A 13,192-nucleotide genomic window follows, 5' to 3' on the forward strand; every position below is an offset into this window, starting at 1 on the left:
TGGTTGGAGAGCACCCAAATATGGTGTGTGTGGGACTGCTTTGGCACTGCCTCACAGGTCAAGGGTACCTCTGCTTCTGTGAAAAGCCAAGAGGAGGATCTGTACCTGCTCCTTACCCCAAGAAGATAATGGAAGCTGAAATGCAAGTACTGTAATGCAGTACTTGGTTCTTCAGGCAGAAGGTGCCTTAGCATGTAGTGGACTACTTGGCAAAAATATTACACAAAAACACACATCAGCTGCCATAGTAATTTTATTTTTGATCCAAGAACTAATTAATACACTGATTAATCACAGAATAGTTTAAGACTTCAACCAGAGGATACGTACACACTTGGAAAAACAAATGATCCCTAGTATTAGACAGCAATTTTATACAGTCAATTTAATGCTGCTCATACCCAAACAACAGTCACACTCTAGTCCTGGTCTTTTGGCTATTTGGGACAAATTCTGCAGTGACTTTTAAAGCAGGAGGATAACCATTCTTTCAGCTGTTTGTCTTCCATACCTCATGCTGTTGATGAATATTCATACACAATAAAGATGCAGTGTTGCTTCATCAAAAATAAAAATACCGTAATTCTGATTTAAACAAATGAGCTCTTCAGCATTGAGGGAAATGCAAACTTTGTTTCAAGATTAAAGAACTGAATCATGGTATTCCACCTCAATGAACCAGGCTTCTGTCTCTTTCTAGGTATCATCTGACTGTTCCATGTCACAGTGGTTATTCTGCAGCTATTTTGCATCTTATTACAATGCGTTCAAGTAAAAGAAGCTTTAGATATTTTTGTTCCATGCAGGAAGCTCAGGAAAGTCTTCAGGTAGCAGAACGTGAACGCGGCAGATAGGGCAGGTACTTGAATGTTGCTTAAGCCATGTTCTGATGCACTGCAAGAACAGGAAGATGATGTTGAAACCTCTGGTGTAAAAAGTAAATTTTAATAATTGTCACTAACAGGCAAGCAATTTCCCAACATGTTGTATGTCACCAAAATCTGCAGTTAGAAAACTGTTCGCTCATTCTGACACTGTGCTCATCAGTTCACACTTGCACCTTTTCTGCAACAGCAAATCGGCAATAAACAAATGAGGTGATGGCAAAGGTCAGAGACAGAAGCATCATGTTATTTTAACATATTTCTGACTTTCTTACTACGTGAAGTTACACGTGCAGCTGCTATCAGGTGGCAAACACAGGGTTTAGATTTTTAACTAAAAAGATAACTCACTATAAAACAGGAAGCTTTCTGACACACGAAGACCATGTATACAGCAAGTCTTGGTGTACAAAGTATGTGAAAGAAAATTGTGCCCTGTTCTTTAAGCACTGAAGGGTAAGGGGGAGGAGGGTCACTTTGAGGAGGTGGAACAGTGGTGTAACCGAGCAGAGTTCTTAAACATTTGCATCTAAGTGCTAAGAACAAAAATCCTTACTTCTCTGTGAAAGTGATGCCCACATTCCAGTTCACACGAGTCTCTGCTTAGCTCATCGTGACATATTGTACAAGGATCATCCCTGGAGGCCTGAACATACAACATTAAGTTATTTGAAAACCAGCAACGGTCAGCGAATTCTAGTAAGTTAATAATGTCACTAATTTAAACCAAGCCTATTAAGTATATTAATAGATGTATTTTGTACACACAACAATCAAAGAAATAATAATGGAAAAAATACTATTTCGTGTCTGACAAGAACACAGCAACTTCACATTCATTAAAACCCTGGAGCACTTACTGTGTACTCTAGTTTTTTCCATTTAGACTTAGGTGTTGCTCCAACATTTCTCCAGGGCTGGAGGTTTGGCCGAGATAGACTTTTACTTGAGGCGTTTTTATGCGCAAGTCTTGCGCTGGACGGGCCGGGTGTGATGTCTTCTGCAGGTACTCCCCGACTCTCGGATCCAGCCTGTGCCAGTGAAGCGGAGGACACCGACTTTGCAGGTCTCCCTGTTGAAGCTGGTGCCTGGACAGGTATTGAAAAAGAATTTGGAGCAAGCTTGCATTTCAGAGCTTGAGAGCAAAGGCAAGTCTGCGCTCTTTTCTGAGCTGTGCCACACTGTCTCCTCTGTCAGACATGCACAGCAGAAAAGGCAGCAACTACGCACACCACAGTACCTTACTTGCTTGGTCCAGAATAACTTCTGTCACTCTGCTTAGAATTTCCTCGAAGCTCAAACCTGACAATGTGTTCCCATTTCTTCTTTGTACGTCTTTGATGAAGCTAATAAAGTCTGAACTGAAGGGGCGGGAAACAACACATGATTACCAAGTGGCAATAACAGGGCTGCTATCAGCACAGTCACAGCATTAGAGAACGCTGTTGCTTCCACGTTTGATTCGTAGCAGTAAACCCTTTAAAAGATGCCAACTTCTCCAATGAACTGCAGCAAGTACCTGCTTCAAACACCTCCCAGTAACTAGGAGCTACCTCAGTTGTAAAAAAATCCAAACAATAAAACACTGTATTTGTCAGTGGTTCCAACTGGAGAAAAAAACCAAAACAGGTAACCCAACAGCATAGGTTGCTGAGGGAGGGGAGGAAGGGGAACAACTAACATCACTGTTCTTGTGAAATAGAAGCCATCTACTAGGAAATCAATTGGTTTTGCACTTTATCATTGGATGTTCAGGACTTTGTTATCCAACAGGACATTACACACATTAAAAACGCACCTGCTATAGTTTGGGAATATACTCTGGAGATGCACAATAATATTTTCAAATGCCTTTGGAAGCATTTTGTTGTCTGGAAGTGGAGACGGCCTCAGTTGTACAGCTGAGTCCTTGCGGTGGTTCTGGTTTGGCTGGACATTCTGAGTATTACTTCCTGAAAGTCCTGATGGGCAAGCTGCCGAAACTGTATCAGAGTATGATCCTTTCAGAGGTTTGGAGGGACTTTTCACTGCTGCACCACTTGCAGGGCAAGACTTTGAATTTGCATTTGCTGGCTTAACTCCAGCTGGTGCATCAAGTGAGGCACGTGTTGGAGCTGCATCTTCAGAACTTGAAAACGCAGGCAGTAAATTGGGATGTGCAGATGCAGGGAAACACATGACAATGGCGGGATCACTGACTGGAGGTCTGCTTTGTCTTACCTAGGAAAGAAACAGATTTCACAGGAAAAACAGTGATTAAAAGAATCTGAGCAGAACTCTTGAGCATTTGCACACATTTGGTCATGCTAAGGAACTGGAAGGTCTTACCTCAATTTGCTTTACCTAGGTAAAAATATTGCACAAAGGTGCTCTTTGATATGTAACGACATACAACCTGTCTGGAACAGGACTGAATGGGACCACACATACACGAACTGTTCCTTTACCTTATTCTTGCTTTGCTAAAGCATGCACAGCTGTTGAACAGCTGTAAGTCATACAGAAGTATAGCTTGAAGTTGATGGTAGAAACAGAACTGCTTTAAATAAACGTCATCAGTTTGAAAAGAAAAGGTTCACTGGTTTTAATTGATTATATGATCCAGAGTAATTTTTTTTTTAAAACAGAAACACATCAGCTGTAGTAGTCGTCTTGAAAAACTTGGAGCTGACAAGACCCAGGAAGACTTCTTTTTGCACTAATGACACTCTTCCACAAATGGAAAGAACTCCTTAAAATAAGCTCAGTTGTTTGACCCTACAGCTTCTATTTGTTTCAGAACCCGACTGCTCTAGGAAGGCTGCTTTCTAACACAGAACTAAAGTTCCACATTTCTTCACAGTCAAACCAGCTGGTTCATGTTCTGTGTTCTTTAGTTCACCCCTTTTTGAAGCGGTATTTTACCTTCTCTGTAAAGGTGTTAAATGAATTAACGGAATTAATTGAACAGGGAGAAAAAGGGGTTTTCATCGAGTCTTTTTCATTTGGACTCCATATTTGCCTATTAAAGTCTTCTCAAAGCTGAAAGAATTACAGATCTGTCTTCTAAAATGTTACTCCTCTGTTACTGCAGTAAAACAGACATCAAAGGCAGAACAAGAGGGTCAAAAGTTGCTCTCTCCCAACCTGTGAATTGGTGGTAGCCTAAGGATGGTAACAAAGTTATCTACATCTTCTTAGGAGTTCTGTGCCAGTAAGTAGAAAGGAGACCCCTAGTGAGAGGTATGCAGGAGAGCGTAACTGCAACTATTACTCGTCTAAGTCCAGAAAAGCTGTAGTAACAATCATAAATACACAGTATTTATGTAGAACAAAGCCTTGAATCTAAGTTCCTCTGAAAGCAAACAAAAGCGTCCCAGTTCAGACAGATCATGAAGCATCTTAAAAAGCCAACTTTAAAGAGCTTAAGCCTCACAAAGGACTTGAGAACGTGCTTCTCACTGGACTTCATCATGCTGATCTGCGGTCACCTTTTCCTTTTCAACATCACCTGGACATACGGAGAGCCAGATTACTTTATACTCAAGGCTACGTATTCAAGTTCTTCATGTACATGTCCTGCAGGGGATAGCCATGCCCGTGCAAACTGAAAAAACTTCTTAACAAACTGCTCTCAAATGGACGATACGTACTAAGACACTGGGAGGAGAAAGCAGCTCCACACTTTTCATTTTAGTGAGGCAGTTCCGTACACCATTTTTCACGCTCTGGATTTTTTCTTCATACTCAGCCTGCAGAAGGAAAACAAATTATCCTCCACATCAGCATTAAGTAAAGCTCACTTTCTTTAAAATGGCATTAACATGACTACTTTTTTGAAAAACACCAAAGAAAACGGAGACGTAAGGCTGCTATTTGCTACAGCAACATAAATCTGTATTTAAGTACTTGTGCTGATGCTTGAAAGGGTTTGGGAAACCCTTTCTAGTTCTTAAAACTCGGCCTGGAACATTTTACATCTTAACCTTTCAGAGAGTTTTCTGTTGCTTTTAAAGAACTTGCGTGTTCAAAAAAACCCCAAAAGAACCAGGAGTCTAGACTTGTTAATGTGGGATCCAATTCTGAAGCAAGTGTATAAAGGACTGGTTTTTGCCTTTATAAAATTGAAGATATTCATTGTAAGTTAACTATACTTAAATAATCTGGACTTAAAACTGTATCCTTCTTTTGCAAATAAAAAAATGGAGTTCAATATTTAGAGGACAAGCTACTGATGTTGTAAAAAAGGAATGCAAAATTATTTAAGGTATGCATTCTGGTTTAATTTCCAAAGTTCAACTTAGAGCTCATTAAGAGAAATTAAGGCTTACCTCTACTTTTTCCAGTTGTTTCTTTACATTTGAAATAAATATTTCCCAAGAATCAACCTGTGACTTCAACTGAGGTGCTGCTGAGGCTGAGCTGCTGAAGTATTCAAGATTTTCAGTTAAACTCCAACACTCCAACATCTCCATTATTTTTGTTTAAGACCCACAGTTTTAGTACAACAGTTCCTTCACCTACCAACTGAATCACAGCTAAAGACTTCAAGCATTTTTAAGTTAAAATCAGTTAAATCACTGGTACTGAGATGCCATCCAATCTTATAAGTGGACTCCTCAAATGTAAATCCGTATTTTGCAGAAACATAAAGACAGGGAAAGGGAACATGGCGTAAGTAAGTTTTTAAAAGTAAAAGTGAGGTTTTAAAAATGGTAACAAGGGCTAACTTAGTTTCTTGTGAGGAAGAAAACAAAACTTTTGCACACCCAGCGGTTTTATTTGCGCTCTTTTCTATTTACATTGCAGCCCCTTCCCAGTGATAACTGCAGGAATAACTGGAACGTTCCCAGTAGCCGCATCTTCCCCAGCTAAGAAAGAGTAAGATGAGCTTGCTCCTGCTTAAGTACCACACATCTTGGTGTGATAAGAAGACTTAAGACTAAGAAGAAATTCACCTTCAGGAAAGCTGTATTTAACTATGATGTTTCTAGGCACCTTTCAGGCTAGCATCCCTCTGTAAGCAAAACTGACTTGTCTGGCTAAATGATTGTGATTAAACATTCAGTGGTTACTTGTATTTAGCAATGAGTAGTACCGAGATTTCGGGGGTAAACTCATCCCTACCTGCTCAATGACTTCACGATCTTGAGATTTGCTTCTGCATTGGCAGCTATGCACCTTAGCTTGTATACTTCAGTTTCCTTCCAGTTTTTGAGTACTGATATCTGTAACAAAACATAACTGTGTACAAAACCCCAAACGTATGGTGCAGTAAAAGCATTGCTGTAGCACAAGGAATAAAACCTCAAAATAGTTTTCAATAAATATCTGAAACAACAGTTCGGTGATAGAGAGTACAACACGCACACACAGTGCCTCAGTGAGGAATTTCAAGTGGAATTAACAGCCCTGGCAGGCCTTCAGGAGCAAAAAAGGCTACGTTCACTTCAGCTGACAGTAGAAAGCTTCCATGAGTGTTCCATTTGCAACTTATCAGATATCATATATATATATGTGTGTGTGTGTGTGTGTGTGTGTATGTATATGTGTGTGTGTGTCTATGTATACACACATACACACACACTTTAAGTGATTAAGGCAGCTTTTTAAATATTGCGTGGTTGAAGACTAATGTGGACCAGCAATCTAATTTTTTTATAAAAACCTGCCGCAGATAAGACAGTCTTCAGGCCCTTCTTAAGAAGGGAGACTTGTTCATGATATTCAAAGCACGTCCAGTATAAAACATACTGGTATTTGTCAGTACTCTCCTCCTTTCAGTGAAACACGCAAGTCAGTTGTTGCATTGATTCTACCTGATAAAGTAGCAGCTACATCTTCACTAACCATGACTTACTTTCAACAAGGAGTTTTTTACATTCCTATGGTTAATTCTTAGCAGCAGAACCTATTCATAACAAGGATAAGTATGAAACTGAACTACTAGCTGAATCTTATTTGGGGCAATACTATATGCCCTAATTTCTGTGCACTTTTGCTACTGGTCAGTAATGATAACACGCCTTGATGATGTGCAAAGTTTAGTAGGGTAACGCTGAACAGCACTTGTCAATATTTGACTCACATTTTTGATACATACGAAAAGTTTTAGATGCTATTTAAAAAGTACATTTTTAGATAAGACTTCACCAGTTATCTTCCCCACCTACTATCAGCACAAATGATTCAAGCTCTGATTTTTTTTTTAATTTAAAAATCTAATATTAAATTTAAAAATCTAATAAAGATTTTTTTGTTCTCTGTACCTCTGCTGTAACAGCTCTTTTCACACACTCTTGGTAGTCATCTTGACTCTTTTTTATAAGCTCTTCCAATTTTACTTTCTCACTAGCAAGTGTATTACTGTGAAATAAAAACATTTGAAAATATTTGAAAGAACATTTACAACAGAGTATCATTTAAAATTAACAGCATTTTAATGATATTCTTGGCATTTCTCAACCACATTTCCACTGTGTAACCTAAAAAGCTTATAGGAGCTACTGCAGGCATGCAAGTATTATTGTTCTGAGCCTGATCACATTTATAAAGAACGCTTGTATAAATTAAGCCTTGACTTTATAACTATGTACAAATGAGAAACTTCTATAAAATGTTTGGATAACGTTGCATACATTTAGGACTTGAAGCGTGTGAAGCTCCAAAGCTACACAGAACTGCTCAGTACGTCTGTACTACACCCAACTTGTAGCGTGTGCTCTAGAACATGGTATTGTACAATCGAGGGAAACAATGAGGGTATTTTGAAAACCCAGATTTTGATTATTTTAAACATCTAAAAGAAAATAATATTGACTTATGATAGGTAAAAGTAAACTAAATGAGAGCAAGAGATAGAGGTTAAAGTGCTTATTTTTCCTAAGACTTCATCCAGAGTGCAGGAGACAGCTCCAATAAGGACAAGTCAGTAAAAAAATTTAAATATGCTGAAAAGTACAAGTGTTTTACCTGGTCTCCAGATATGTATTTAAAGATACATTATATTGCTTCTCCTTCTCATCAATGGTCTTCGAATACCTAGAGCAAGCAAACATTTATTAAGCTTGTTCTGAAAAATGTTCAAAAGCAAAGAGGCGACACATTCCTCTACAACCATAGTGACATCTACGTGTTGTGTAATACTTTAAGTGCATTTAAATGTATTCCCAATTAAGCAGTAACTAATATAAAAGCAGGCCAATGACTTTTCAAGAGAGATTTGGCCCAAACTACTCAGACTAAAAGATAACACAACAGCATTCAAGGACAAGAACAACAAGCATTCAAGACTGAGAAGTCTTCTCAGGTCTGTAAACTGAAAGAGAACATTAAAAATACAGCAGGAGTTGTCAAATATGATTAGTAAAACTATTGCAAAGTCAGTCCATTTCATCAGTTACCAAGAAGCTTTTTAAATGTTTAGCTGTAACTTGAAAAAAAAAAAAAAAAAGAAAAATCAGAATAGGAAAGCAGACACGTACGTATTTCAGCCCACTACTGTGCTAAAACACCTCGCTGGTTACACAGCCAATGATGAGGTTACTTGATTTCTAAGGTGTTCAGAATGTCTCAGGAAAAGCTACTGCTAATACTTCAAATGACACACGATTTGTTTTTCAGTAGCCAGTGACATGATGCTGGCTGGCTGTGGCAGAAGCTGGCTGACGTTGATTCTTGCTCCTCCATAGACAGGAGAGCCATTGCCAAGGGAACAGCTGGGTTTGCTGCATGCGGGGCCATGGTGGGATTCATACATTGATATTATTGATTTAAGTTCCATGGAAAGCCCTGAAGGTTTCTGGTTTAGGGTGAAGGATAGGTAAAAAAAAAACCAAAACAAAAGAAAACCAAAGGAAGAGACAATCTGAGAAGTGAGTGACAGGACTAGAAAAGTAGGAAACTTGCATCCTTGGGTGGCCCTCAGACAGGCTGTGTGAGAGAACAGACCAAAAGCATGTAAGGAAAACAGATGCAGAGCAGAGTTTGGTTGGGTCGACTGAACAGCAGAAGAAGGAAGAATGAAAATGGGAATGAAAATGAAAAGCTAACCATAATGCAGTAGAGGAGCATGCTGAGGAAGCAATCAATGGTCAGTCATGAAGGAGGAAAAGTGGAAAACCAGTGCAGACCTAAACAATTCTTAAGAATCTTAAATAGTGAAGGAGTAGTAGTTGTTAATTAGGGTAAATAACATTTTATGTGGATCCTATTAACAGCACCTGTAATGCAAGAATTGCATTTAACCCATCTCAGAATGACCATCAGGGCAACAAGTTTACGTTTTCGCTCTGGAATCAACAGACACTGAAACTTTCACAGTCCATTAGAAATAACTGTACTTAGCGCTGCTTTAAAAATAAACAAGCAATGCGAAATGAATGTAAGTCTGTATATAACATCAGTACCTATCATTGCTATCTGTTTGCCTTTTAGCTGTGTTCCTTAGTGCTTTTAAGTTCTCTTGATTTTCCTTTTTCTCCTGTTGCCATTTTTTCACTTTTATTTCTAAGTCTTGATTAAGCCAGTCCAGTTCATTCTTTGATACCTACAAGCAGAAAATAAGAAAGCATTATTTCTGAAAATTCTGTTTATTCAAATGCAAGTTAGAGCACATTGCTAACACTGATGATCGAAAGTCAAGCCAGTGAAAACTGCAGTAACAGAGTTTTACCAATGCTTAATTTACTGTTGGTTCAGGTGTTTAGCATGGGCAACACACTCAAATGCTTTCCTGCAATAATCTGCGCACCTCATTTACGTGGTTGGCTTCAGAAGTCCTGCAACCCTGTTTTGCAGTCAGCTAAAAGAAGAACCCCAGTCCCACCGTGTCACGTACAAATACGCACTGAAATCTAACTCAAAATCCAGCTCAAAACAACTGCAAAATTCATAAAAGAGCAAGACAGGAGTGGGTCTTACGGCTGCCATCACTGCTTAAAAAAACCCCAAAGTAGCATCAATGCAGCACTGGGAAAAAAAAAAAGTATTTTTAAAGAAGTGCCTACAACGCCCATGGATACATTCATACAGCCGTGCTTTGCTCAAAACTTTTTGAGCTCACATTTTTACCAAATATTCATTCGTATAGAAAAAAGCTGTGAGACTGCTATCCCTCATATTAAATTCTGCCAGTCTACTCACAGCCAAGGGTAACGCTAGAACTCAGGAGCTCCCAAGCTGCAGTACATCAGTTTACTACAACGCTCCAAAAAACGTATTAAACAGATTAAGCAGGCCCCATCTACTAAAGATTAAAGAGAGGGCATGGGGAGAGACAGCTTTGGTCTCACCTGATTTTATTTTCTTTTCCCAATGGAAAAACTCCTTTTCATGTGGACAAATGGGTAGCGCAGCATCTGCAGCTTTAACTATTCAATTAATCAAGTCAAAGTGATAATAGGCTGATAGTGGTGTTTGGGGACACCTCTTGCTCCCAGACATCTTCAAGGAAGTAAATCCTTTAGTCGACCCCACAGATCAAGAAGGAAAGGGTCAGCAGCGCACTGCTTTTTTGTTCTCGGGTTGAACCTCAATAACCTGCGTGTTTAAGTGTGTCTGAAGGAAGGCGGCACACAGAGGTACTGAGCTTTGCTGAGTTAAGACTTCACAGCAATGAGGCCTACCAGTCAAATTTCAAAAATAAAATTGTGGATCAATTACAACCAAAGTTGTGAGCCATGCACTTTGTCCCACCGCTGCATGGATTAAAAACATGGATTACAAACATTACCTCTGTCTCTTCAACACTTTTTCTTAGGAGCTCCTTTAAAGCACTGATTTCCTCTGAGCTTCGGCTTTCTAACTGTTCGTATTTTTCCTGTGCTTCTTTAAGCTGTTCTTTCAACACCTGGTGCTCTTTTTCCACACGCAGAATATCTCCCTGAAGATAACAGTTATAAAAAGACAGTCTAGTATTTGTTGTCATGTTACAGTCAGGAGAACATTTTATAGATTAAAGTAGTTAAAATAGGTATTTGTTTAAACTGAAGAATAGGCCATAACTTTTCTCACTTATCTCCTGGTGCAGTCATAACACTATCACTAACCTCAGTCTCTGTGCCCAAATAGAGTATTTACATCAGAGCTCCAGATTTGTGGAGAGGAAATACTAGATTTCCATAAAACATACTCCAACATCTGAATAGCTACAGAACAAAGCTCTAAGGCCTCCTTGTTGAGGGCCTATGTGAAGTTTACAAAAACATCATCACAGAATACAGCCCCACATGGAGGGAGGAGGAAAACCCAAAAAACCCCCAAACAAACCAAACCACAAACCACACACGGCAAACATGAAACAAACCAAACTAAAAAATACCTGTTAAAACATGCCATTTTCAGAGAACCTTTCCCTTTTCACTCCTTTTCACTACTAAATTTCTGGCCGTTCCTTTAACCTTCCTGATGAGAAATACAAACAAATACGCAGGTAACTTACTTGTTGCATTTCAAACGGATGAAAGGGCAAGGTATTAGTTTCCCTATCGGCTACTTCACGATTTACCTAAAATACAAAGAACCATTAGGTGATTAAAAAGCTTTCCTGTTCATACATGCAACAAGTTCATCAGCTCTGTTTCGGACCTTTGCACCTAGCCTAAAATTTTACTAATTCAACTGTATTATGAACTAGGTCTATCTAAAATGTCAGAAGAAATTGCACAAGTGTTTCTGAAATGGACTTCAATCGATAATGAAAGCACCTTTTTGTTGTAGTCTTTCCGTAGTTTAACTGACCATAAGGCACTTATATTGAGCACAGTTCTCTGGCTCTTTAAATACAGCTGTGCTCTAAATGTTTGGAAACTTAAGATTTGCAAAACCAGTGTCTGACAGCTCCCTGAGGGGCTGTCTTTCGTGGCTCCTCCCAAACTCAAGATCTACTACAGAAGTGCCTCTACTTAGAAGGGAGGAGACTCAATGACCTGCTAAGTCCCTGCTATCCCTCTAATACCTCCCACATCAAGGACTTACTGAAAGAAGTGAAGTTTAAAATCCAATCATGCAACATATTAAAGATGCAGTTTATGATGCTGCCATTCTAACAGGCTATTAAAAATCATAGTCAGATAATGTTAAATGCCTTGCTCTACCATACTTTCGCAAACAGAAATATTTCTGTTGCTTAGTGGTCTTTTGATCTCTGCTAACCATAATTCACTAAGTTGAAAACTGTTGCCTCTTCTGTTATCTCTTGGTTGCACCTGTTCAAGAACCAAACAGAAATCCCATTTTAAAAGCCCAGACAGCTAAGTGACAAAGTTCATCTGCCAAGACTGCTGGGAAGCTAACTTTCAGCAACTGCTCAGGAAAAATTTAGAATGAAGAAAAGCTCTGTACACAAAAAAGTTTGGAAAAAAAAATACTTTTTCCTAATTAAGAGAGCAAAAATGAAAAGACAACTGCTTATCTTACAGCTATAAACAGCAATCCCCGCCTTATTGGCAAGAAACAAATGAAGATGAGGAACTCCTCCCCAGCAGTCCCTCTAGCGTGTTGGAAAATCTCTCAAAAGTGCCATATCCATAACTCATATCCATAGCTCTGAAAACCCGGCACCTTAATCCAGACTGTTTTCTGTAACAAATGTGGATGTGACCATCATCTCCCGCTGTTACTTGAAGTAAGTTTTCATGAGTGGTGTTTGCTGATCTAACTCTGAAGTGAATTCACTCTAAGGAGTGACTGCTCCCACCTCTTCTGCCCCTTTCAGGGTGCTCTGCAGTGCTTTCTCTGCCTGTGGGACAAAACTTTCAGGTTTTTTACTTCAGGCGAGAAAAGGAAACGTGGGGGAGTTTGCCCCTGAAGCCACCCTACAGCTCGGCTGCCACTTTAAGACCAGGAGGGAAGCGTCAGCCAGCAATGGTTAGAATGTACAAAGGATCCAAATCCTCAAATATTGCGAGAGTTAAACCAAATCACTGAACTAATTACAAAAATGAAAATGATGACACAGAAAGACTTTCCTTAACCTCTAAAAGTTGAAATTGATGTGCATCAGTTCCCTCCTTTGACCCTGGATCAAAAGATCCAAGAAAATTTCAGGCAGAACAAAACTGAGTGACCCCCTCTTTAAAGAATTACAAACGAAAAACAAGAGCAGTTGTAGAAAGTGTCAACAACTTAAAGTGCAAGTTTTAAAGAAGTTCCCAGTCTGAAAAACACCTCAGTATCTTCCAACTCATGGCCTTTTTTTGGGAGATAAGTCTTAGAGAATGCTAAATACTACTTTTAAGATCCCTTATATTTGGGTGGCTGGAAGTACTACTTGAATATTTGCTCTTGAAACTCTATACAACATTTGACCCTTTGGGAGGCCATAAAGA

At 39.1% G+C, this 13,192-nt stretch overlaps 1 protein-coding gene across 1 annotated transcript in view; it reads right to left on the reverse strand.

Moving 5' to 3' along the window:
* Positions 1-783: 783 nt before the first annotated feature.
* Positions 784-13,192, reverse strand: part of TTC3 (tetratricopeptide repeat domain 3) — a 62,023-nt gene continuing 49,614 nt past the window's right edge. The window contains exons 33-45 of the mRNA XM_010186974.1: positions 11,305-11,370; positions 10,597-10,746; positions 9,272-9,411; positions 7,836-7,904; positions 7,133-7,229; positions 5,991-6,091; positions 5,195-5,288; positions 4,517-4,615; positions 2,683-3,104; positions 2,125-2,245; positions 1,745-1,972; positions 1,441-1,530; positions 784-894 (exon numbers count right to left, since the gene is read on the reverse strand). Coding sequence (XP_010185276.1) covers positions 784-894; positions 1,441-1,530; positions 1,745-1,972; positions 2,125-2,245; positions 2,683-3,104; positions 4,517-4,615; positions 5,195-5,288; positions 5,991-6,091; positions 7,133-7,229; positions 7,836-7,904; positions 9,272-9,411; positions 10,597-10,746; positions 11,305-11,370 — 1,788 coding nt within the window. The remainder of the gene's footprint in view (positions 895-1,440; positions 1,531-1,744; positions 1,973-2,124; positions 2,246-2,682; positions 3,105-4,516; positions 4,616-5,194; positions 5,289-5,990; positions 6,092-7,132; positions 7,230-7,835; positions 7,905-9,271; positions 9,412-10,596; positions 10,747-11,304; positions 11,371-13,192) is intronic.

This window comes from Mesitornis unicolor, unplaced genomic scaffold (assembly GCF_000695765.1).
Source record: "Mesitornis unicolor isolate BGI_N332 unplaced genomic scaffold, ASM69576v1 scaffold28396, whole genome shotgun sequence".
NCBI classification, from domain to species: Eukaryota; Metazoa; Chordata; class Aves; order Mesitornithiformes; family Mesitornithidae; genus Mesitornis; species Mesitornis unicolor.